Here is a 21,351-nt window from a genome sequence, read left to right as displayed (position 1 = left end):
ATATGAACAAGATGGTTTTTGTTTGATTCCAAAGAATTATATCAGTGTCCAAGTAGAATGGGCTGTGCTTTTGCGTACTTGGCTTTCTGTTTTAATCTCTCTATATCTATATCTATATCTATATCGACAGAAATATTTTATATTAAAAATTAAAATTATATTTAAAAGATTTACTTATTATTAACTTAAAAAGATTTATTTATTTGAAAGGCAGAGTTAGAACTCTTCCATCTGCTGGTTCACTCCCCAGATGGCCAGTATGGCTGGAGCTGAGCTGGTTTGAACTTCTTTCAGGTCTCCCATGTGGGTGCAGGGGCCCATGGACTTGGGCCATCTTCCACTGCTTTCCCAGGTGCATTAGTAGGGAGCTGGATCGGAAGTGAAACAACTGGGACACTAACTGGTACCCATATAGGATGCTGGCACTGCTGGTGGCAGCTTTACTGCTCTGTCACAACCCTTTTTTTTTTTTTTTTTTAATTTTTTTTTAATTTTTTTATTTTTGACAGGCAGAGTTAGACAGAGAGAGACAGAGAAAGGTCTTCCTTTTCCATTGGTTCATCCCCCAATGGCCGCTCCGGCTAGCGCACTGCGGCCGGTGCACCGCACTGACCCGAAGCCAGGAGCCAGGCGCTTCTCCTGGTCTCCCATGGGGTGCAGGGCCCAAGCACTTGGGCCATCCTCCACTGCACTCCCAGGCCACAGCAGAGAGCTGGACTGGAAGAGGAGCAACTGGGACAGAATCCGGTGCCCCGACCAGGACTAGAACCCGGGGTGCCGGCGCTGCAGGTGGAGGATTAACCTATTGAGCCACGGCGCCAGCCTAGCCCTTGTTTTAATCTGTATTAAACCTCTGGCTCCTCTTTGCTTGGGAACAGTGGTTGGAGTGAAGTTGAAGTACTCAGTGCTTTTTTTTTTTTTTTTTTTTTAAGATTTATTTTATTTATTTGAAAGACAGAGTGACAGAGAGAGGTAGAGACAGAGAGAGAGGTCTTCCATCCACTGGTTCACTCCCCAGATGGCTGCAGTGGCCGGAACTGCGCTGATCCGAAGCCAGGAGCTTCTTCCGGGTCTCCCATGTGGATGCAGGAGCTCAAGGACTTGGGCCATCTTCTACTGCTATCCCAGCCAATAGCAGAGAGCTAGATCGGAAGAGGAGCAGCTGGGACTAGAACTGGCACTCATATGGGATGCTGGCGCTTTAGGCCAGGGCTTTAACCCGCTGCGCCACAGCACCGGCCCCGTCAGTGCTGTTTTGTGAATCACTCCCAGAATATCAAGCCTTTCAACTACCCTGATTTTTTGTGCCTGTCTTTGGTGTTGTCTCCCTTGACAGGAACTTGTCTACAAACACTGTCCTGTCTTCAGTATATTCTGTTGGTATTGACAATTCATATGCCTCTCAGTGGACTGGAAGCCTAAAGAATAACTGCTGCTGAGCCTGATTGCTCAGAGGGCATCCTGCTCCTTTTCCCTGAATAGCATCTGAGAAGTCTCCCATATCCTCACTAACTGGAAGACTTCCCAATCTGTTAAGAACCCACTATTTCTAGGCTACCTTGTTGTAGGCTGAACGGTCCTCTGGACTTCAGGAATCTTTCTACTGTTCACTCTGCCCTGCCCGTTTTCCGTTCCTCCTCACCCTCTTTTCCCACTAAACCTCCCCAGTTCTAAATGGATAACTGGAAAGATTGGGGAATGAAATAGTTGGCTGCCAAGCTTATGTCTGGGCCTTCTGACAGTGCATGTAAGTTTGGTTTAAAACAGCCAGGAACTTGGGCCACTGTTGTCTTGCAACCTAATTTTTTTTTTCTTACTGCTTTTTCTTTACAGGCAAAGAAGAGGAAAAGAGCAGAGCGCTTTGGCATTGCCTGATGAAGAGTTCTTGATGCTTTTTGTTCTATAGTGGTTTCCATTTCTCTGATTCTTCTTGGTCACATATATATATATATATATACCTAAATGCACAGTGATGTGCCCACATCCCGCCTCACTGTGAGGGAGCGTGTACCCCAGGTACATCCGTGAATTCCAGCAGCAATTTGACTTATTGCTGTTCAGCTGTAAGGTTGTTGTGTTTTTGTTTTTAATTATTTTGCTTGTTAATAAAAAAATAGAAAAGAGAACGTTGTGTTTTATTAGGTGATCCTTTAAGTTCTTGGAGCCAGATTAAGGGAGCTTCTGGGGTAAATATAGGGAATTAACCATAATTTCTTTATCCCTTAGAAAAGATAAGGAAAAGGTTGGAATCTCTCCTGTAGCTTGTTTTTACTCTCGGGCTGGCTAGCAGACATCTTTTTACCTCTTTTTCCACTTTATCCAAGAGGACACATAATGCTGAATTTTTACTCCAGCAGGTTAGAATGACCCATTGAGAGAAAACTGAGAACCTGGGAAGCTAAAGCTAAAGGATTGCCCATTTGGAGGCTTTGGAGACATGAACAAAGGGGAAAGAAGGTTAAACTTTGGATGCCTCCTTAACCAAGTAAATGTTACACCTGGAGCAGCCTTTCTTCCTGCTGCCTCCCTGTCTTTACTCCAGGCTCTGATCTTAGGGTTAGCTTTTTCTTCTCTGTCTTGTCTTCATCTGAAAACAGAACCAGAGAAAATAGTTTCCTCTTGTAACTTCAGAGAATTTCTACTCCAGGAGGGTATAAAAAAATGCAGATGCTGATAATGGAGTGGAGTAATGGGTTTGTAGATGTTTTCTTTACCCTGTCTCTTGGTCACCCCTAACCTTCTAAAAACCTTAAACCCCCAGGATTCTCTTCTTGAAACCTAGTCATTCTCACTCAGCTCATTGCTCCCAATTTTTGATACAGTATTTCCCAATGGTGGGAATTTCTTTACTTTTTTCATACCATTCCAGCAACTGTTTATATGTTGGTCAGGAGTCTCTAACTTCCAAGTCTGATTACTAGATCTTCCTCTTCCCTGTCTCATTGTACTAATCCCACACATACTCCTTGAGTAGGAATAGTTCAGGATACATATGTATTTTTACTAATTCAGTCTTAAAATAGTCATTGCATTTGGAGACAAAATAAACAAACAGGCTTGTAATTCTGGGGTCCAGACACCCTTCCTCCTGTCCTCCAGTCTTCCTAGTTTGATCGAGCATGCACTTGTGGTTAGCTGACTGTCATTTCCTTGTTCTGAAGGTATGGCATTCTCTGTATACCTAGAAGCTCTTAATGAGGCGGTCTGTAAAGCCGTGGAGGGAACTGGTTTCCCCAGCTGTAAATCTGCACATTTATGATTCTCTAGGCTCATTCTTTTTTTCTACCATCACTTTAAACTGCCCTTCCCTGCACCCCAGCTCTTGAGAACTGCTGAAGATAGAAGGCTAGAGGCTTCTGTGGAGGTGGGGCCATAGGAAGGCAGGTATAAATAAGGGCGGGGCTTCTTGGTGTTGAGCTGAGTCCTGTTGCTATGTCTGACATGAGAAACAGTGGGTGAGGGGCTTTTATATATAAGAGGATAACCTTTTTCAATGATCTTTTTTATGAATGCCTCTGACGTACAGTACAATTTGCTTCTAATTAGTGAAATCTCCCAAAAATCGAATCCATCCTCTTGCTATTGCCAGACTAATAATTTCTTTTCTCCAAAGAGAATGAAAATTTGAACTCAAAATGTTCTGTTCCTTTCTTATTGCTTTTTTCCTCTGATGTTCCTGTGTTTAGTTTTCCACCTCTCAGGTCACTTAATAGAATAGATTAAAATGTAAAATTGTGTAGCAGCTACTTAGATTTAATTCCTTGTTCCAACATAACTTGCTCTGAGACCTTTGGCAAACTACTTATCTTTGACTTTTTCCAGACTCTGTACCAATAGGAACCGTTCCTTGTGAAGGATGCTGTGAAAATTAACTGATATTATCACGTTATGTACTTAGAACAGTTGGCTCACCATTGTTTGCATAGAAAACTTCCTATAAATATTACCTCTTAATTCTACTAGGTGATTGGGGTAGGTTCCCTGAGTAGGTGCCAGTTAGAGGGTGGAGGGTAAGCAGACAGGTTGAGTATGTTTGTGGTACCCGCTTATGCAGTTGTATTTGGAGGTTTGGAGACTTGGAAGAGATAGAGTTCGAGTTGCTACATTAACCCTAGCTTACTGTCAGGAAAGGTGACATCCCCACCTGGAACACTGACATTCCTGCTTCTGCTCCACAAGACTAAATGGAGGTTTAGTCTGATGGTTCCTAGCCTAGGGTTGCTCACATCCAAAAACAGACAAAGGCAGAGTATAGAGCTGCATGTACTGGTTTGAAGAATGTCTTAGAAAAGACTTAAAAAGGTCATCTGATAAAGGACATGTGTTGTGGTGGCACAGTAAGCCCATTTGTGACATCTGCATCCCTGTTGAAGTGCCAGTTTGAGTCCTGGCTATTCCACTTCCAATCCTATTTCCTGCTAATGCATCCTTGGAGATAGCAGAAGATGGCCCGAGTGCTTGGACCCCTGCCACTTAAATGGGAAGCCAGGATGGAGTTCCTGGCTTCTGGCCTAGTCCAGGCATATGGGGAGTGAACCAATGGATGGAACATCTCTATCCCTGTTACTCTTTGCAGTAGAAGAAAATAAATACATTTTTCTAAAAATGCCATCTTGTAGCCTCTTCTGGGCATCCTCCTAACACAGGAGACAAATGAGCAGTAGGGGAAGAAACCCATTTAGTCAGGACAAGAGCGAAAAGTAGGCATAGGTAAAGCAGTTCCCTTGGCGGAATACAACCCATAGCACTTTTGTTAACCAGTTTTAAGCTCACTTTTAGAATTGGTCTGGGGTAGGGTCAGTCTGTGGATATCACAGCCGGGGCAGGGAAGGTGTGGGGGCACACTGAACCCTTGCAAGGGCCCTGTGCTTTCTGGATCAGCTTGATGTCCTGGCAGCTTTCCTTTTTTTTTTTTTTAAATGTGAGGCAAAATTCTTTTGCTGCTAACTCTTATGCCCTGAGACTTGTGCTATAGGTGCAAGGGAGAAATATTTACATTGGACTCAAATATTTGAGATGCTTAATCACTCTTGTTCCACTGACAAACTGAATGGCTATGGTTTGGTTTGTGGGTTTTAGTGAAACTTGGTTGATGAAACCCAGGATCAAGGACGGCAGATGACAGACGAGCTGGGTCACCTCGAGAATTTTCCGCCTTGGCCATTCTGTGGAGGCTGAGAGTTTCTATCAGCTTTGGGACTGTTTGGGGTCAAACTCTAGAGAAGAGCTATTCTAGGTCCTCTGCCCATCTTCCCTGGGGCTGCATGTCCCCACCCTCTTCCCATATGCCCTTAGTGTTTCTTTGCTTGCTGTGCGGACCCCATCTTTTTAGTCCTTGAGTACAAGGTTTCCTCTTTCAGATCTTACTTGATGCCTGGTCTCCAAGGTACAAATGTGGCGCTTGATTAGGGAGAAGAGCTCAGTACTAAATTCTAAACTCTTTGACTGCTTTTATTTTTCTTTTTTCAGGTTCAAGTGCTGGATTGTGTCATGTGACTATCCCAAAACTCAGAGCACCCTATGGCCATCTTTGCCCTCTGTCACATAACTTGAAAACTGCCAGATGGCCTTTTTGCAATGGTTCCCTCCAGGAAGCCTTTATCTCAGTGAAGAAGTCCTTTTCCCGGCATTCCAGTGCCCCCGTCAGTCCCATTCTCTTCAGACACCCTTAACAAACAAAGGCAATCACGCACATGATGTAACAAATACACAAAGTGAATAATTACACTAATAATGATATGTTTGGAGAGGCACTGGCCAGGTCCACACACATAAGGTGAAAAGGGGTGCTAGCTCCCGCTGGGCTGTAAGGCCGTGCCAAGCCTCTTTACCCTATGCCTCTTTGGGTGTAGGGAAGGAATAGGGGAATGAGACTTCAGCTCATAGATATATGTTCATAAAAGAAACTCCCCCAAGGGTCTTTATTTGGTGGTATTAAAGGGGCAATGTTCTAAGTATCCCCCAAGTTCAATACCCTAGCTCTCTAGAATCTGTAGAGGGAAGTTACCTGGTGCCTGCTGCCCAACTCCCACCCCGTGCCAAGCACAAGAGGCATTTGAACTTGGAAGCGTCTTCTGTTCTTCACTTCTCTGTTCTTCTCCCTCCACCAAGGGAAAACGGTGTTGCTGGTCAGTGTGTGTTGTTCTCCAAGATCGGGGCAGAAGGGTGAGCAGGGCCAGAGAGGAGAAACTTGGGGTTAACATAGCTGCTGTATGGGAGGAGGTGAGTAGAAAAGCTTAACAGCTATCCGTTCCTCTGCTGGAAAACTTCACATCACTTTCTCACTGTGAGAATAGGAATAAGATGCTAAAGCTTACCATCTTGGCCAAGTGAGAGTCGTGCTCTTGGGAAGAACAAGCCTTCCAGGGACGCTTACCAGCTACAGGCTGTACTTCAGTTCAGTACTGTTTGTATCAGACCCATAACTGCTGGTCCTACTTAGAGTGACAGTCTTGTGGAAAGTTCTTCCCATCTCCTCCTGACAGCCTCTTGGTTCTCTCTTGGAGCCCAGAGGCTGGTGGTAAGGTGTGGATGCGGTGTGGAGATTCTCAGCTCCTCGGCTTCAGGCACTGTCCAGCTGGGAGGCAGAGGGGAACTTGCACTCTGAAGCCTGTGCTCCTCTAGCCTCATCTCTTCACCACTACTCTGGTGCCCTGGTTATCTGTCCCACAGCGAGAGGTATTTTATGTCCATAAAGTGCCCGTGGTAAGTGCTCAGAATTCATCTCTTGGCTGTGGCGGGTGCTGCTATTTCTCACTCCATTGAGGGGAAGAAGCTGAGGCACAGTGCGTCCAGAGGAGGGTGGTCAGGGTTGTGGGAGGAGCGAATGGGCTCAGCTAAGTGACTTGAAGTGGCAGCCGGTATCTGCCTGCTTCCTAGCCCTCCCGTCCTCTGCTCTAACTGGCCTTGTCAGGCACATTTCCCCACTGCGTGGTCCCTTCCCTGCTGCCAGGGACTGCTAGATTCCAAAAATAAAAGATAAAAATAATTATAGACACTCTGTTCTCTTGCTCTCCCTCTTTCCACCCTGAGCTTTGGGGTTGGGGGACTAAAATGCCCCCCGCTCCGGAATCCCTTCTACCTTGGTCTGCTGGCTCTGTTCCCTAGCCCAGAGCAGTGATTTGGATTCAGATGCCCTGCAACCTTCAGCCTCCATACTTTTGCCTTCTCGGCCCCTCTGAACCTTTGCTAGACCTGGGGGACTCTGGGGTCTTTATACCCTTTTTTTGTTTTTTTGACCTGAAAGTGGCGGCTGGGGCAGGGGCATTCCACAGGCTCTTTGGTCTCTCTTGGCTGAGGGGAATTTGGGCATAAGCAGGCGGCACCCTTTGGCTAAATAACACATGAGGGTGGGCCTAAGGGTTAGTTCAGTGGCTCTCATCATACTGATCCTGGATATCGAGGGCTCCCCCCACCCCAGCTCATAAACCCTAACCTTTTACTGTTTCTGTGACCAGTGGCTTCAGTTCAACCCGTTTGGCTCAGGAAGGTTGAGTTAGGGTGATTGCAGGTTAAAAACTTCCACGTGCCAGTCCTCCTGCCCTTTACTCCCACTCCCAACCCTGGAGGCTTTATACAAGTGCTTAAGCGGGTGGGTGTTAGGGGAGTGCAGGGTTCGGGAAATAAAGGAAAAATGGGGCACTGGGCAGGGGTCCTCCTATTCCAGTAAAGCCAAATACCAAAAGAAAAATGTAAAGTCATAATAAATAAATAAATAAATTCCCAAATCCTTAACTTTTGCCCCTGCCCTCACTTCCCTTCCCCTGGCCACTGATGAAGGGAAAGAAGGGAGAAGCTAAGAATGGATTTTTGATTTCCTCTCCTACTGAGTAGTTGGGGGATCTCCCCAGACCATACCAAGCCCCTCACCTTGCCAGTGGAAGGAAGGAGGCTCGGTGTGGGGCTTTCCTTTATTCCTCCGTTTCGGTCTCTCTCAGTGTTTGTCTCTGCCTAGTCTCTGTCTCTTCTGCCTCTCTATCCCTTTGCCTTCTCCCTGCGGCTCTTTTTGTTCCACCATCTCTATACCTGTCTCTTATACCTCTCTGTCTTCTTGCCAAACCTTCTCACCTGCAAACCTCAGACGCTCCCCACCCTGACCATGCCCTTCCTTCCCCTTTCCCCAGACCCCTCACCTCTCAATCCCCACCTGCCTCCCTCTGTTGTATTGCACACTGCTTGGTCAGGGAACAAGGTGTGATGTTCATGGGGAGAGGTGGAGGGAGCTGTAGGGCTTGGGGGGAATGGGGGCCAGGGCTGGGGGTCTCAGGGTAGGGTCTGTGGGGGAGGCATCCACTGTCCCCCACCTTAGGAGCAGCCACAGCGATCCACCACCATGCCAGGGATCTTGCCGTAGATAATCTGCTGCTTGTCATTGAAGTAGAGCATGTTGATTGGGGACATCTTGGTGGGGGTACAGCAGGGCCCAGCAGAGCCTCTTGGGTTGGCCTGTTGCACCAAATGGGTGTGCGGATACTTTTGCATGAACATGTACTCGCACTGGCCAGAGCAGTAGTTGGCCTTGTAGCGCTTAGGTGCGATGATCCAGTCCCAGCCGAAAGCCTCAAAGTCCACCGTGAGGGGGTATCGGCAGCAGCGGGACTCACTGGAGTGCTCATCACAGTCCAGGCCCAGGTTCCGCCGGGACCGTTTTGTGTTCTCTAGGACTCGAAGCTCCATGAAAGGGTGCTGAGGGTCAGGGAGAGGGGAAAGAGATGTGACACAGCCCTGAGCAGTTCCTCTGCCCTGTTCTTTTCCCGCCTGCCTCAACAGGGGTGTCAGAACAGACACCACTGGCTTCTCACCTCTTCCACTGCTCCCACCCCCACACCTTATCTGCTGCCCACTCCTCTTGCCAGCTTGCCATCTCTCCTTCGGCTCACCTTACCTAATTCTTCCTTTTCTGGCAACCTAACCCTCAGCAGCCCCTTGGCCCAGGGCCTCATTAACAGCCAGTTTCTGTGTTCCCATGGATCTCCTGTTAACTGACACCTTCACCCCAAATCCTGTTTCACCTCTTTTCTGGCTTGGATCCCTGAAAAGTGATAGTTGCCGCCCCACCCCCTCAACTCCTCTAGCCCCAGACAAATAATGCTGGTCTCCAACCCCATTCACATTCCTGGTCCACCTTTTCCAACATCCCCACCTCCTTAGGGCCAGGTTACACATATCCACCACCACTTCAGGCCCCCTGCTCACCAGCCCCTCAGCTCCTGGCCCCAGGGAGGTGACAGCCAGGTCTGTGCCACTGGGATCAAAGGCGTTGATCTCGATGCCCCAGTTGCTCTGCGGCTGGCGGAACCAACTGTGGAGCACTTGCTTGAAGTCGATGCTCTGCCAGTGGCCGGAGCGCGAGTGCAACTCAATCTTGAGTGAGCGGATACGGATGTGCCGACGTCCTCCTCCCCCTACCCCTGCGGTCCCTTCCCCAGTCAGGGGTTTCAGTCGCAAGATCTGTAGGTAGACCGTGGCTGGGCGGGGCACTGGCCGCAGGTACACCCACAGCTGGGCCTTCAGTACCTTTGTGAACATCACCTTGGGGCTGAAGTGGAAATGGCAGCAGAGAGGGCTGCCATCTGTCTGCACCGCAGGGTCGGCTGGTAAGAGAGAAGGGGACACAGGATCAGCAAAGGGTGCCGTGGAGGGGGTCCTGCGCAGCGTTGGCAGTTTTGGGCTCCTCGGCCTGAGTTTTACAGCTCTTTATCCTTTTATGCCTGTCTTGTTGACTACCATATACTCTCTGGAGGGTGATGGCTCTGCCAGACCTACTTCCTTGAGCCCATCCCCTATTCCATTGGTTCCCCTGACCAGGTAACCTGCAGAGACAGTCAGCAGGGAATTCTCCCTTGATCTGCATCCTTTCTTTCAACTTTTCCCAGGACATGGGGCTCCAACTTTTTCCGAATCTTTGATGCTTTTCGTGGGAGCCATACCTCTTACCACACCTGTTACCCTATATCACCTTGTCCGAATTTCAGATCTACACTCAGTGAAACAGGATTACCCAAGCACTTGTGCACTCAACTCCCCATTCCCTCTCTCCTAAGAAAGTTTCCTGAGCTGCTTCCTTGTCATTGTTGCTATGATGGGTTGAGCTTCTTAGAAGCGTGGGGAACGACCTATGTAATGACAGGGAACATACAGAGCAGTTAGAGCTGGCCCTCTCCTTTCCCCTGAGCTGCTTCCTTCGGCATCTCAGCCCAGTGCCCGTGGGTCTTTCCATCTCTGCCCCATTTCCCCTTGTTCTGATACATAAGGGGACCCATCTTGAGTCTACGGGAGGAGTCCTGCTTCCATTCCAGCTTCTGACCCACTTCCCTTTCCTAATCTTTTTGTTTTTTTAAGATTTATTTATTTTACTTGAAAGAGTTACACAGAGAGAGGAGAGGCAGAGAGAGAGGTCTTCCATCCGCTGATTCACTCCCTAACTGGAGCTGCACTGATCTGAAGCCAGGAGCCAGGAGCTTCCTCCAGGTCCCCCACATGGGCGTAGGGGCCCAAGGACTTGGGCCATCTTCTACTGCTATCCCAGGCCATAGCAGAGAGCTGGATTGGAAGTGGAGTGGCCGGGACTCGAACCGGTGCCCATATGGGATGCTGGCACTGCAAGTGGTGGCTTTACCCACTACACCACAGCGCCGGCCCCATTTTTCCAAATCTCTTAAGTCAGTTGGGAATGCTCTCAATCATGCCTCCCTTGGACAGCAATACCCAGCCTCACTCTGCATAGATTGGAAGAATCAGAAATGAGCTTCCAGAGCCATGTGAGTACAGTCAGAGGGTACAGGCCCTTGTGTGTCATGGTCAAGTGTTGAGCTAATCATGGAGGACTTAAGTTCTGTTGAATCCCATCAGCACCCCACCCCCAGAGAAGTGAGATGAACAGGAAAGTGCTCAGTGAATTTCATACATGCAGGACATGATACACAAAATTCTCTGCAGCTTCTTTTCCCTTGACTCCTCGGAGCCCCAGGACTCTAGTAGGTCCCCAGGTACCCCCTGGTCATAGCTGCAGTGATGGTGTGATGGAGCAGGGTTTGGGGGGTGGTGACTCAGGGATTAAGAGCATAGCTGGGGGGCCGGTGCTGTGGCATAACAGGCTAAGCTTCTGCCCGTGGCACTGGCATCCCATAGGGCACCAGTTCTAGTCCCAGCTGCTCCATTTCTGATCCAGCTCTCTGCTATGGCCTGGGAAAGCAGTGGAAGATGGCCCAAGTACCATCAAGCTTGGGCCCCTGTACCAATGTGGGAGACCCGAAAGAAGCTCCTGGCTCCTGGCTTCAGATCAGCACAGCTCTGGCCATTGCAGCCATCTGGGGAGTGGATCAACAGATGGAAGACCTCTCTGTCTCTCCCTCTCTCTCTCTCTCTCCCTCTATCTCTATCAAATAAAATAAATAAATAAAATCTTTTTAAAAAGCAAGAATTTATAAAAAAAAAAAAGCATAGCTGGGGCAAGGAAGCTATTGGGGAGATGGGGAGATGGAGAGTGACAAGCAAATACCCACATGGTAAAGTGTGCCTCACGTCAGAATAGGGATTGTCCATTTTCTTGTTAAAAGTAACCTCCAGGAGGATAAACATGGTCTGTTAACACTGTGTCTACTCTGCTCATCATTGTAGTTTTAGCGCCTCCTGTAGTACCAGGCAGTTCTCAGCAAACGTGTGCTGAATGAACTCTAAACTCTTAATTATACTGGCAAGTGCCAGAAAGTTCTTCGTGATATCTCAACTCTGTTCCTTGGCTACAATCAAAGAGGGTTCATTCAGTGCCTGACTCCTTGTTAGCCAGTATCTGACCTCACCCACAAAACTTCTTGGTGTCATAGACAATCATTATTTTTTCATAGGAATGGTGATCATTAAATAAAGTGAAATAGTGTGAAAATAATAGTAACTTCTACGATTCTTAGTTTGTTAGTTTTTTAAGCTCAGAATGTGCCCCTACCTAGGCTGACAACAGCGTTTGAAGACTGGGGACTAGGCACCGTCCCTGTAAGTCTGGTTCCTCTGACACCAGGGAATCACCATGTCCTTCCCCCATGGATGTAGGGACGGCACATAGAAAGAAAAGGGCGACTGGAGATGGTAAGAAAGGTAAGAAGAAAGATGGGATTTAGGGATGAAGTCGAGGCAGAGGCAGAGGCAGAGAAAGGGAGGCGAGAGTAGGGACAGAGGAGAGAGGAGTAAGTTTGGGAGTTGGAGAACCTGGGCCTGTGGAACAGAAGTGGGTGGGGCTAGGAAGCCCAAGGTGTGGGGCACTGAGCCTAGCGAGGTAGAGACGGGAAAGGATAGAAAGGGGACAGAGGGAGGAACAAAGGAGGAGGAGGTAGAGCTGAGAGGGAAACGGGGGGCTTGGGAGTCCCCAACACACAGGGCGGGGAGGGGGCCACATCTGTGTTGGATTGATCGGGCTGGTGGCAGGCAGCAGGTCAGGTTTAGTAGGCGGCGCTGGTGGGGGAGAGAGGTCATTGCACTATTTTCAGCAAAAGCCCAACCCCCTCCCTGCTCACCGCCTCCCCCTCCCGCCCCCCTCAACACACACTCTCCCAACCCAGGCTGGAAGGCCTAGGGGCTGGAGGCTGGGCTCAGAGGGCAGGGGCCTCTTAGCGCGGGGAGGAGAGAGAGACTGAGGGGCTGGACTTGGCTCCTAGAAGAGCAGGGGGCTGGGGTGGGAGAGCCTGAGAGGGTACAGGGAACTAGGGCAGGCATAGCAGCCTAGGAGAGGTGGGGGCTGGGGTCCAGGGTTGAGGGCTGGGGGAGGGGAGGGAGGGGGAGGGGAGAGGAGGCCATCTCTGCTGACAAACACCTCCCCCGATTAGCAGAGCACAAGTCTCTTATTAAAGCGGGTCCCTGGGGATTAGACTATAAAAGTCTCTTTTTCCTTTTCCCCTCTCTCCCTCCCCTCCCCTCCGCTCCCCCTCCCTCTCTTAAGAGCGCAGCTAGGCTCTTAAAGGGGACGTACAATACCTGGCCGGAGATCCAGTTCCCTTGTTATCCAAGTCCTGGGGTGGCATAGGGGCAAAGCTGGGGTGCGGCCCCACCTGCTGGTGCTACCCCCTCCCAGGCCCAACTTGCGCGGCCCAGTCCGTGTATGCTGGGTCAGTTCACTTCCTGCAACCCCATCACCAGAGAGAGCTCTGGGGCCTGTGGGTTCAGGGATGCCAGGGCTAGTGGAAGGAAAGGGAAGTCCACAGCCCCACTGCCCGGCCTGGGAACGTTCAGGCACACTGCACCACGCAGACCAAAGTGTCTTCCCCTGTACCCCACCTTCTTCTACAACTCTGACTCCTAGAACCCCCCACCCCTGCCCCCAGTCTCAGACTGACCCTGGCTTCCTCCAGCAGAGGGAGGCTGAGGAAGCCAAGGCTGGGTCCCCACGCCTTCACCACTCCGGCCCCGTTCCTTCCCCGGTCATTGAGTTTTCTTTTCTTCCCAGTGCTGACCGAGTCCAGCGCGTGGAGATCTGCAGGATCCCGGAGCCGCCCAGCCTCCTACTCGCACACCTGGGCTCCCTGCCTTGCCCATGGGGGTGGGCCACCAAGGATCCCTGCAGCCCCCAGCTTTTTATGACCCATCTGCCAATAAACCAGGCTCCCCCTCTCTTCTGTTCAGAGCCATAAAACCAAACTCGTGTGTGTGTGTGTGTGTGTGTGTGTGTGTGTGTGCGTGTGTGGAGTTGGGGGGAAACCTTGCCAAACCACTGGGGAGTAAGACAAGGCCTGGTTCCCTGGAGTTGGGGGGTCAGTGGGGGAGGGGAAAGGGGAGTCACCTGACCCTAGGGAGAGCTGGGGTTGTTGGTGGTGTGGGGGTATAGTATTGGCCTGGATTTTCCAGGCCATAAAATTTCAAAGCAGCCCCCGTCTGTTAACATGTTCATCTTCCGTTTGGCCCACAGCTCGGATGCCTGGGTCCCCAGCCCCCTACCCTCACCATCTACTTCTTTCCCCTTCTCTCCTTAAGTCCAGCTGTCCACAAGGACGGTCAAGTAAGGGATGGAACAGTGAGGTCTCAGTAGCCAAACGGGGGTCCTCAGCTCCCAGCACGACGGAATTGAGTTGGCTGAGCTCTGTCAGTACCGACTGAGATGGCAAAGCTTTCCCGGGCCCCTGGGATACCCGGTGAGAGATGCGGCTCAGGACGCAAAGGGTGCCAGCCAGGCTGCCAGGAGCGACCCAGGGCTCTGGGTTTGCTGTTCGGGGAGAGCTGGGGCGCACTCAGTTTTCTGCAGCCCGGCGGGTGCGTGCGGAGAGGGCCGAGAGCACCGCAACCTAGCGGGAACTGCGGGGGTCCCGGAGCCTCCCCAGGCTCCCCAAGGCCCTTCGGGACAGAGTCTCGCTGCCCGGTCCCCTGGCTGCGGGCCCTGGCTTCCCCGAACTCCTCGACAGGGCCTTTCGTACCCCGGGGTGGGAGGCAGCATCTCGCAACCCGCCCGGTTCGCTCCCCCCACCTCCGAGAGCGGGGTGTGCACACAACTCGGCAGCCCATCGCCACCGCTCGGAAAACTTCTGCGGAGTAGCCCCAGATCCCCAACCCGTCAAGTTTCCGCAGAAAAGCCTTCTGGGCCGGGGCAGCCGAAGCCGCATCCCACCGCCCGCTCCCCGCAGCGCACTTACTCTCCTGGGCCATGCTAATGACGGTCTCAGTGGTGGCGTGGTACTCGTCCTCCTCCAGGAAGTCCTCGGGCTGCAGCGCGTCGCCCTGGAAGTCGTGCAGGTCCAGGATCTGCTGCAGCGGCGGCGCCTTGGGCAGCAGCTGCTTCACCACCTCGCGGCTGATGTTGGGCGCCTCCTTGAGCCGCAGCTTGCTCAGGATCTGCGACTTGATGCTCTCCAGGCGCAGCTCGCGGCTGTGCTGCCGCCACACGCACACGGGGCAGCCGTCCGGCTCCGGCGCCACGGACGGGGCCGGCCGGCTCGAGCGCTCCCCCCCGGCCCCGGCCGCCGCCGCCGCCGCCGCCGCCGCCGCCGCCGCCGCCGCCGCGGGGCCCTCGGCCGCCTCCCCCCGGGGCCGCAGCTCCAGGGCGAGGAGCAGGAAGCCCAGCAGCAGCGGGGCCGCGAGCACCATGCTGGAGGGGAGGGGAGGGAGGACTGGGGGGCGGGGACGCCGGAGTCCCGCGGGGAGGGGGCGGAGGGAAGAGGGAGGGAGGAGGAGGGGGTCCCGGCGGCGCGGGATTGGGGGCTGCCCGGCCGAGGGGGGGCCGGGGGGCCGGGGGCGGCGGGCGCGCGGGCGGGGCGGGCGGGCGGCCGGGGCGGGCGGCTGGGGGGGCCCGAGCCCGGGCCAGGCCCTTTATAGCCCCGGCCCCCGTGTCGTCAGCGGCGGCGATTGGCTACGGAGCCAACAAAAGAGGTAGCGCTGTCATCCGAGGCGAGAGAGGGAGCCGGAGAGAGCCGAGGAGTAGGGAGGGAGGGAGCGCGGGCCCTGAGTGGGATGAGCAGAGCCGAGAGATGTGGGGCAGGGGCGCAGAGCGAGGGAAAGTCCGATCGAGGGAGAGCCGGGAGAGCCGGGAGAGCCGGGAGCGCCGGAGCGCCAGAGCGCCAGAGCGCCAGGGCGAGGAGCCGGGGCTGGGGGGAGAGGGGAGACAAAGGAGGGGCAGGCGAGTCCGAGGGCGCCAGGCACCGGGCCGGGCAAAGACGAGGCAGCTGGCGGGAGAGGCGGCGTGGGGGCAATCCCAGGGGAGGAGAGCGCCGTGCGCACCGGACAGGGAGGCCAGGGGCTGCAGAGCGGACCGGGAGAGACGGGCACCCGGCAGAGGAATGGGAACAGGTGCAGAGGAATCGATGGGATGGAGCCCAGGACCCCGGAAGGCCAGTGGGGGCGGCAAAAACAGGCAGACTCCGATGGGGGGTCCCTGAGGAGGCAGCGCGTAGGGCAGGCGCAAGGCAGGAGTGACAGCCAGAGACAGCTTCTGTGGGAGTGCGGTGAGGTGGTGGAGGTGGTGAACTCAGCCCAGAGAAGTGCTGGCTTTTGGCAGCCGCGGGCTGGGCGCAGAGGGAGACCAGCAGAGGCATCGGCCGAGGCTGGGAGGTGACGGGCAGCAGGTGTAGAGCTGGGACCACGGCGAGCTCCAAACCGGGGCTTCCCCGGGGCCCAGTGGAGTCAGAAGGCTGCAAGAGGGAGGAGCCGGGGGCCGTCCGGGGAGGGGAACCAGGAGGTCCAGCTTCCCTAACTGTGCCTTTGGATCCGTAGTCTTGGAAGGGACTGGACTTGCAGGAGTAAGAATGGGAGACAATCATTGTAAGGGGAGGGCCCCAGATGTGGGACCAGACCCAGTCTTCTGATGCGACCCTGGGCATCGCCCCAGGGCCGAGGGCAGGAGTGCTTTGAGGTTGCTTAACTCCTGATGCTCTGACCCCAGTTCCTCCAGGTTGATTTTTTTTAACCCCAAAGCCCTGGAGATCAATAAACAGGAAATGTTCCAGGGACTCAGGTCTTGTTTATTTCCTGGCACATGCAATGGTTGTTGAGTAAATGGATAAGCTCCGTTATCATGCATGAGGGACATCACATCGGGTCCTCTCTGGAAGTCGGCTTGGCATAGGTGCAGGGAGCACTGGGCAGTGGAGAGAGTTGGGGCTGGGGGTTGGAGTGCAGTGAGGATGCAGGTGTGAGGTGAGAAGGTGTAGGGGTCAGGGGCCTGAGCCGGGGATCTTGGAAGAGACGGTGCATTTTCACGGTGCATGTTCATGGGGGACAGGGCCTGAGGCTGCAATAGAATGGAACAAAAACAGACCGCTGCTTCCCTCCCTTGATTTGGACCGGAAGATGGGCATCTGGGCATCCGGGCATCTCAAGTTCCTTCCTCGAAGAGGTGGGACAAGGAGGTCACAGCGCCGACCTTCCTCGGAATCCTCTGGCCGAGGCCCTCATGGGGGGTTTCTCTTTCTTTGCAATTCTTTTCCTCTCCTCTCTGACCGCCTGGAGCCTTTCCCACAGACGCTGGCATAACCAGCATGTTTTTCTGATGTCATCTTCGCGGCAGAATGGCAAACACCTTGAGCAGAGGTGGTGTTACCTCTGGCTCTCAGCCCCGTCTTCACTTCCTGGCCAAACATGGCCCTTGTGGCAGGTGCTCCTTTCCTCAAGAATCATGTGGCATGGACAAGACACTGGACAAACGGTGCCAGGCCCAGCCCAGGACAGATGCCCCCGAGTGTCTCCACTGAGCTGCTCTAGGCACCTCAGAAACCACAGATAAGGAGCACTCACCTCCCGTATTGGAGTGCCCTGTTTCAGTCTCTGACCCAGCTGCAATCAGTGATGGCTCAAGAACTTGGGCCCTGCCCCGCCAAGTGCGAGACCTGGATTGAGTTCCTGGCTCCTGGTTTCCGCCTGCCCCAGGCCTGGCTGTGTTGGGCACTTGGGGAGTAAACCTCTGTTTGGAAGATTTCTCTCCATCTGTCTCTCTCTTTCTCTGCCTTTCAAATAAAATGGAAAAAAAAAAGTGATATTAAAAAAAATCAAATCACAGATTTGGGGCCAGCACTGTGCTATAGCAGGTAAAGCTGCCACCCATCAGCATCCCAGGTGGCAGCTGGTTCAAGTCCTGGCTGCTCCACTTCCGACCCAGCTCCCTGCTAATGGCCTGGGAAAGCAGTAGAAGATGGCCCAAGTGCATGGGCACCTGTCACCCATGTGAGAAACCTGGAAGAAGCTCTTGGCTCCTGGCTTCAGCACGACCCAGCCTGGGCCATTGCGGCCACTTGGGGAGTGCACCAGTGGATGGAAGGTTGATCTCTCTCTCTCTCTCTCTCTCTGCCTCTCCCACTCTTTCTGTAGCTTTGACCTTCAAATAAATAAATAAATATTTATTTATATAATATATATTTTTATATATTACATTTATTATATTCATAGTCCTTAAAAAATCACAGATTAAACAGAAATCTCAGGGCCGGCGCTGTGGCGCAGCGGGTTAACGCCCTGGCCTGAAGTGCCGGCATCCCAAATGGGTGCCAGTTTAAGACCTGGTTGCTCTACTTCCAATCCAACTCTCTGCTCTGGCCTGGGAAAGCAGTAGAAGATGGCCCAAGTCCTTGGGCCCCTGCACCCACGTGGGAGACCTGGAAGAAGCTCCTGGATCCTGGCTTCGGATTGGCACAGCTCCGGCCATTATGACCAATTGGGGAGTGAACCAGAGGATGGAAGACCTCTCTGTCTCTCTGTGCCTCTCCTCTCTCTGTGTAACTCTTTCAAATAATAAATAAAATAAATCTTTAAAAAAACCCCAGAACTCTCCTCTTTTCCCCCTCGCATGTGGGCCATCTCACAGTCCCAAGGTGACGGAGCCTCACTCCTCCCGCCTGGAAACCTGGATACAGCATTCCACCCCCTTCTCTTGACCGTGTCCCAATCTTCCTCTGTTGATTCTTCTTCCTAGAGCAACTCCCACTCCTAGCTCCTCTCCCTCCAACCCACTGGGGACTTGGCTCTTTCCTGGGTCTCAGCTTGGAGAAGATTTTCTAAGTGGCAGGCAGGAGTCCTTTCCAGCCCCCACCCCTGTCTAGGCGAGATGTTCTCCCTAGGTCTACCTGGGCCGTGACGGGTGCAGTTAACCACAAGGCTTTGAGAATCTAATTCGGCTGCCTGCTTCAAGTCCCAGCTCTCACCATGTTCTGGCTGTGTGAACTCGGGCAAGTTATTAAATCTCTGTGTGCTTCAGATTTCCTGTGTGTTAAGATGAGAGCAAACCCTGCACCTATTTCCTAAGATCGTGGGGGTGAAATGGTTGATGCCTCCATCCAAGTGCATTGTGTGTCCTTACTCTTGCCCCAACTTAGAGCCCTCCCACGGGGAGACCCAAGAGAGTGTTTTGAGTGTTCTTCAGTGGCCTGGCCCTGCTGAGTGGACCTGGCTGGAGATGCATAGGGAAGTGAAAACTGCGTATTAATGCTCATGCCCGGTTATGGTGTCTGCCAAATATCAGGGAGTTAGAGTCAGGAACAATTTATGAGACAGGATTTCCAGCTCCTGGCCTCTGTCCTGGTTCCAGGACTGTGCTTAACCAATACGTGGACATGGCTGCCATCTCGTGGTGGGATTCGGAATGTCAGCTCTTGGGAGGTGAAATTAAAGCCAAGATTTTGGGTGTGTGTTTTGGAGGGGATAGTTTCCAATTTTTCACTTTAGACTTCTGGTCCGAGGAGAAGTTCTAGGAGTTTATCCCAGTGCGCTAAGCCTCGTCCATTCTCCAGCCCTTGTCTTTTTCCTGACGGTCCCTCGGGCGTGGTCCCTGCAGGAACTAACGCCTTGGGAGCGTCACCACCCCAGCTGCCCCCAGGCTCACTCCTGAGGAAGGCGCCCTGGTGGGCAGGGATCCGGACGTGGGGATCTCACCCTAGTCCAGGGAACTGCGCCTGGGCGCCCCGCCCACCGCCTGGTCTCCCTGGCAACTGCTCTCCAGCCCGGGGAGCCCCCCCACCCCCAGCGCGGCGTTACCCCGGCAACCTCCAGGCCCGCCTCCTCCGAGGTTCTGACTGGCTCGCGGCAAATGTGGGCCGGGGCCTACAGGGAGGGCGTTGAGGTGGGACTGGTGGGCGCGAAGGCGGTGGCCTTCCGGGGGCAGGGGGCGTTCCGGAGACCTGGAAGGCGGAGGGGGGGAGGGCGAGCGGTACCTGCGCCACTTCTGGGCGGGTCTGGCGCTGCGGGGAGGCCCCCGCCGCGGGGGTTCGCGGCCCGGGAGGCCTGCGCGCTGCTGAGAGGTGCGGCTGCCGGGTGGCGAGACGGCCGTAAGGCGCGGCGGCCCCTGCTGTCCCGCACGCCCGCCCGCAGCCGCGTCGTCCGCCGGAACCGGGCTCGGCAGTGGCCGGCCCTTTTCTCCCCTCCCCACGCGGGGTCCCCCGTCCTGGCTGAGCGCCCTGTGTTGGGAGTCGGTGGACGCATTCCTTGGCGTCGCGGGCCTTCTTTGGATGCGCGGGGTGGGTGGGGGGCGAGGCGCCCCCAGGGCCTCCCTTCCCGCACCGGCTCTTCTAGCCTGTGGCCCCCGGGGCTGCGGGGAGGCATTTCTGGGCCGGGGTTTGTGGGGGGCGGGAGGACCGCCCCCGGGCCTCTGCCCACAAAACCCTGCGGGCCCTGGAGCAGAAGCCCTTCCCTGTGTAATTACCGCCCTCTCCCACACCACGTACTGAACCCGGTCATTATCTTGCCTGGGTCCCTCGGCGGCCCCAAGGCCCTCCAGGAGAGGTTGGGAGTTGGTAGGAGGTGGCCAAAGAGTTTGTGTTTTGGGAGAGGGGTGGCAGTGGAGGCAGGACACCACGGAAGGGGCTGCACCCCCGCGCCCCCCACCCCCAGGCGAGCTCCGCACCCGCTGGCTGCACGCCCTCTCTTTTCTTCCCTCGACCTCCAAGCCTCTCCGCTCTTTCCTGCCTCTATTGCTCCGGTTTTTGGGCCCGATGCCGGGGCTGCCTCAGCTGGCCACACCGGCCCTGGAGCTGCTGGTTAGGAAAGCAGGGGTCTGAGAGCTTGTCCAGGAACACCAGGATGCTGGCGGAGGGGCTGACCTAGGCTGCCAGGAAGTGGTATTGTTAAGATTTGTGTATTTTATTTGAAAGGCAGAGTTACAGAGAGGGTGAGAGACAGAGATCTTCCATCAGCTGGTTCCCTTTCCAGATGACCACAATGGCTGGGGCTGGAGAGACCTTCCGGGTCTCTTACATGGGTGGCAGGGGCCTGAGGACTCGGGCTGTCTGCTGCTTTTCTAAGCGCGTTAGCGGGGAGCTGGATCAGAAGCGGAGCAGCCGGTGGCTCTAACTGGCACTCATGAGGGGGTGCTGAAGCTTAACCCACTGCGCTATGACCCCAAGGCAGGCAGGTCTGGAGGGACCAGTGTCCAGAGAAGAGTCAGCGGTGGGCACAGGGCAGTGAAGGTGAGGTGTGTGCAGCAATGGTGAGAGCATGACCAGAGAGGCAGGCTGGGTGCCGGGAAGGAGACACAGAAGTCAAGAGACCGGAGGGCAAGACAAGCTGCCCATGGGAAGGGATGTAGCCGGTCTGGGAGGTGGCTGGTGAGCACCTCCTCCCTGGAGCCTCTCAGCGCAGGTCCTTGGATGCTCCCCCATGCTGTGCAAGCCCTCCCCCCACCCAAACCACCTAAGAATCTTGGAGACTGGGGTTTCTGGTGCAGAGGTTAAGACGCTGCTTGGGATACCAGAGTACCTGGGTTCTAGTCCCAGTTCTCCCAATTCCGGCTTCCTGCTAATGCGCACTTGGGGGGCAGCAGCTGATGACTCCCGTATTTGGGTTCCTGCCACCCATCTGCACAGAAGACCTGCCAGCTTCAGCCTGGCCCAGCCCTGACCGTTGCAGGCATCTGGGGGTGTGAACCTCAACTCCATATAGCCCCAGTGCCTGGGCTGT

The 21,351-nt window shown here is 53.9% G+C and overlaps 2 protein-coding genes across 7 annotated transcripts in view; one reads left to right on the top strand and one right to left on the bottom strand.

The window, feature by feature from the left end:
* The window catches only part of SARNP (SAP domain containing ribonucleoprotein), a 62,220-nt gene extending 60,094 nt beyond the window's left edge, over nt 1–2,126 (top strand). For all 6 annotated transcript variants that reach the window (XM_051832845.2, XM_070052356.1, XM_070052355.1 and 3 more), the window contains one exon: nt 1,834–2,126. In XM_051832845.2, coding sequence (XP_051688805.1) covers nt 1,834–1,875 — 42 coding nt within the window. In that variant the 3' untranslated portion in view covers nt 1,876–2,126. The remainder of the gene's footprint in view (nt 1–1,833) is intronic.
* A 3,307-nt stretch (nt 2,127–5,433) lies between these two features.
* GDF11 (growth differentiation factor 11) lies at nt 5,434–15,198 on the bottom strand. Its single transcript, XM_051844921.2, has 3 exons — nt 14,613–15,198; nt 9,196–9,593; nt 5,434–8,685 (listed from the first exon to the last, which is right to left on the bottom strand). Exons 1-3 carry the CDS (start codon nt 15,061–15,063, stop codon nt 8,305–8,307), a joined length of 1,230 nt encoding a protein of 409 aa, XP_051700881.2. The 5' UTR covers nt 15,064–15,198; the 3' UTR covers nt 5,434–8,304.
* Between the last annotated feature and the right edge of the window lie 6,153 nt (nt 15,199–21,351).

The sequence above is a fragment of the Oryctolagus cuniculus genome, chromosome 11, assembly GCF_964237555.1.
Source record: "Oryctolagus cuniculus chromosome 11, mOryCun1.1, whole genome shotgun sequence".
Taxonomy (NCBI): Eukaryota; Metazoa; Chordata; class Mammalia; order Lagomorpha; family Leporidae; genus Oryctolagus; species Oryctolagus cuniculus.
This window is presented reverse-complemented; position numbering and strand designations above follow the sequence as displayed.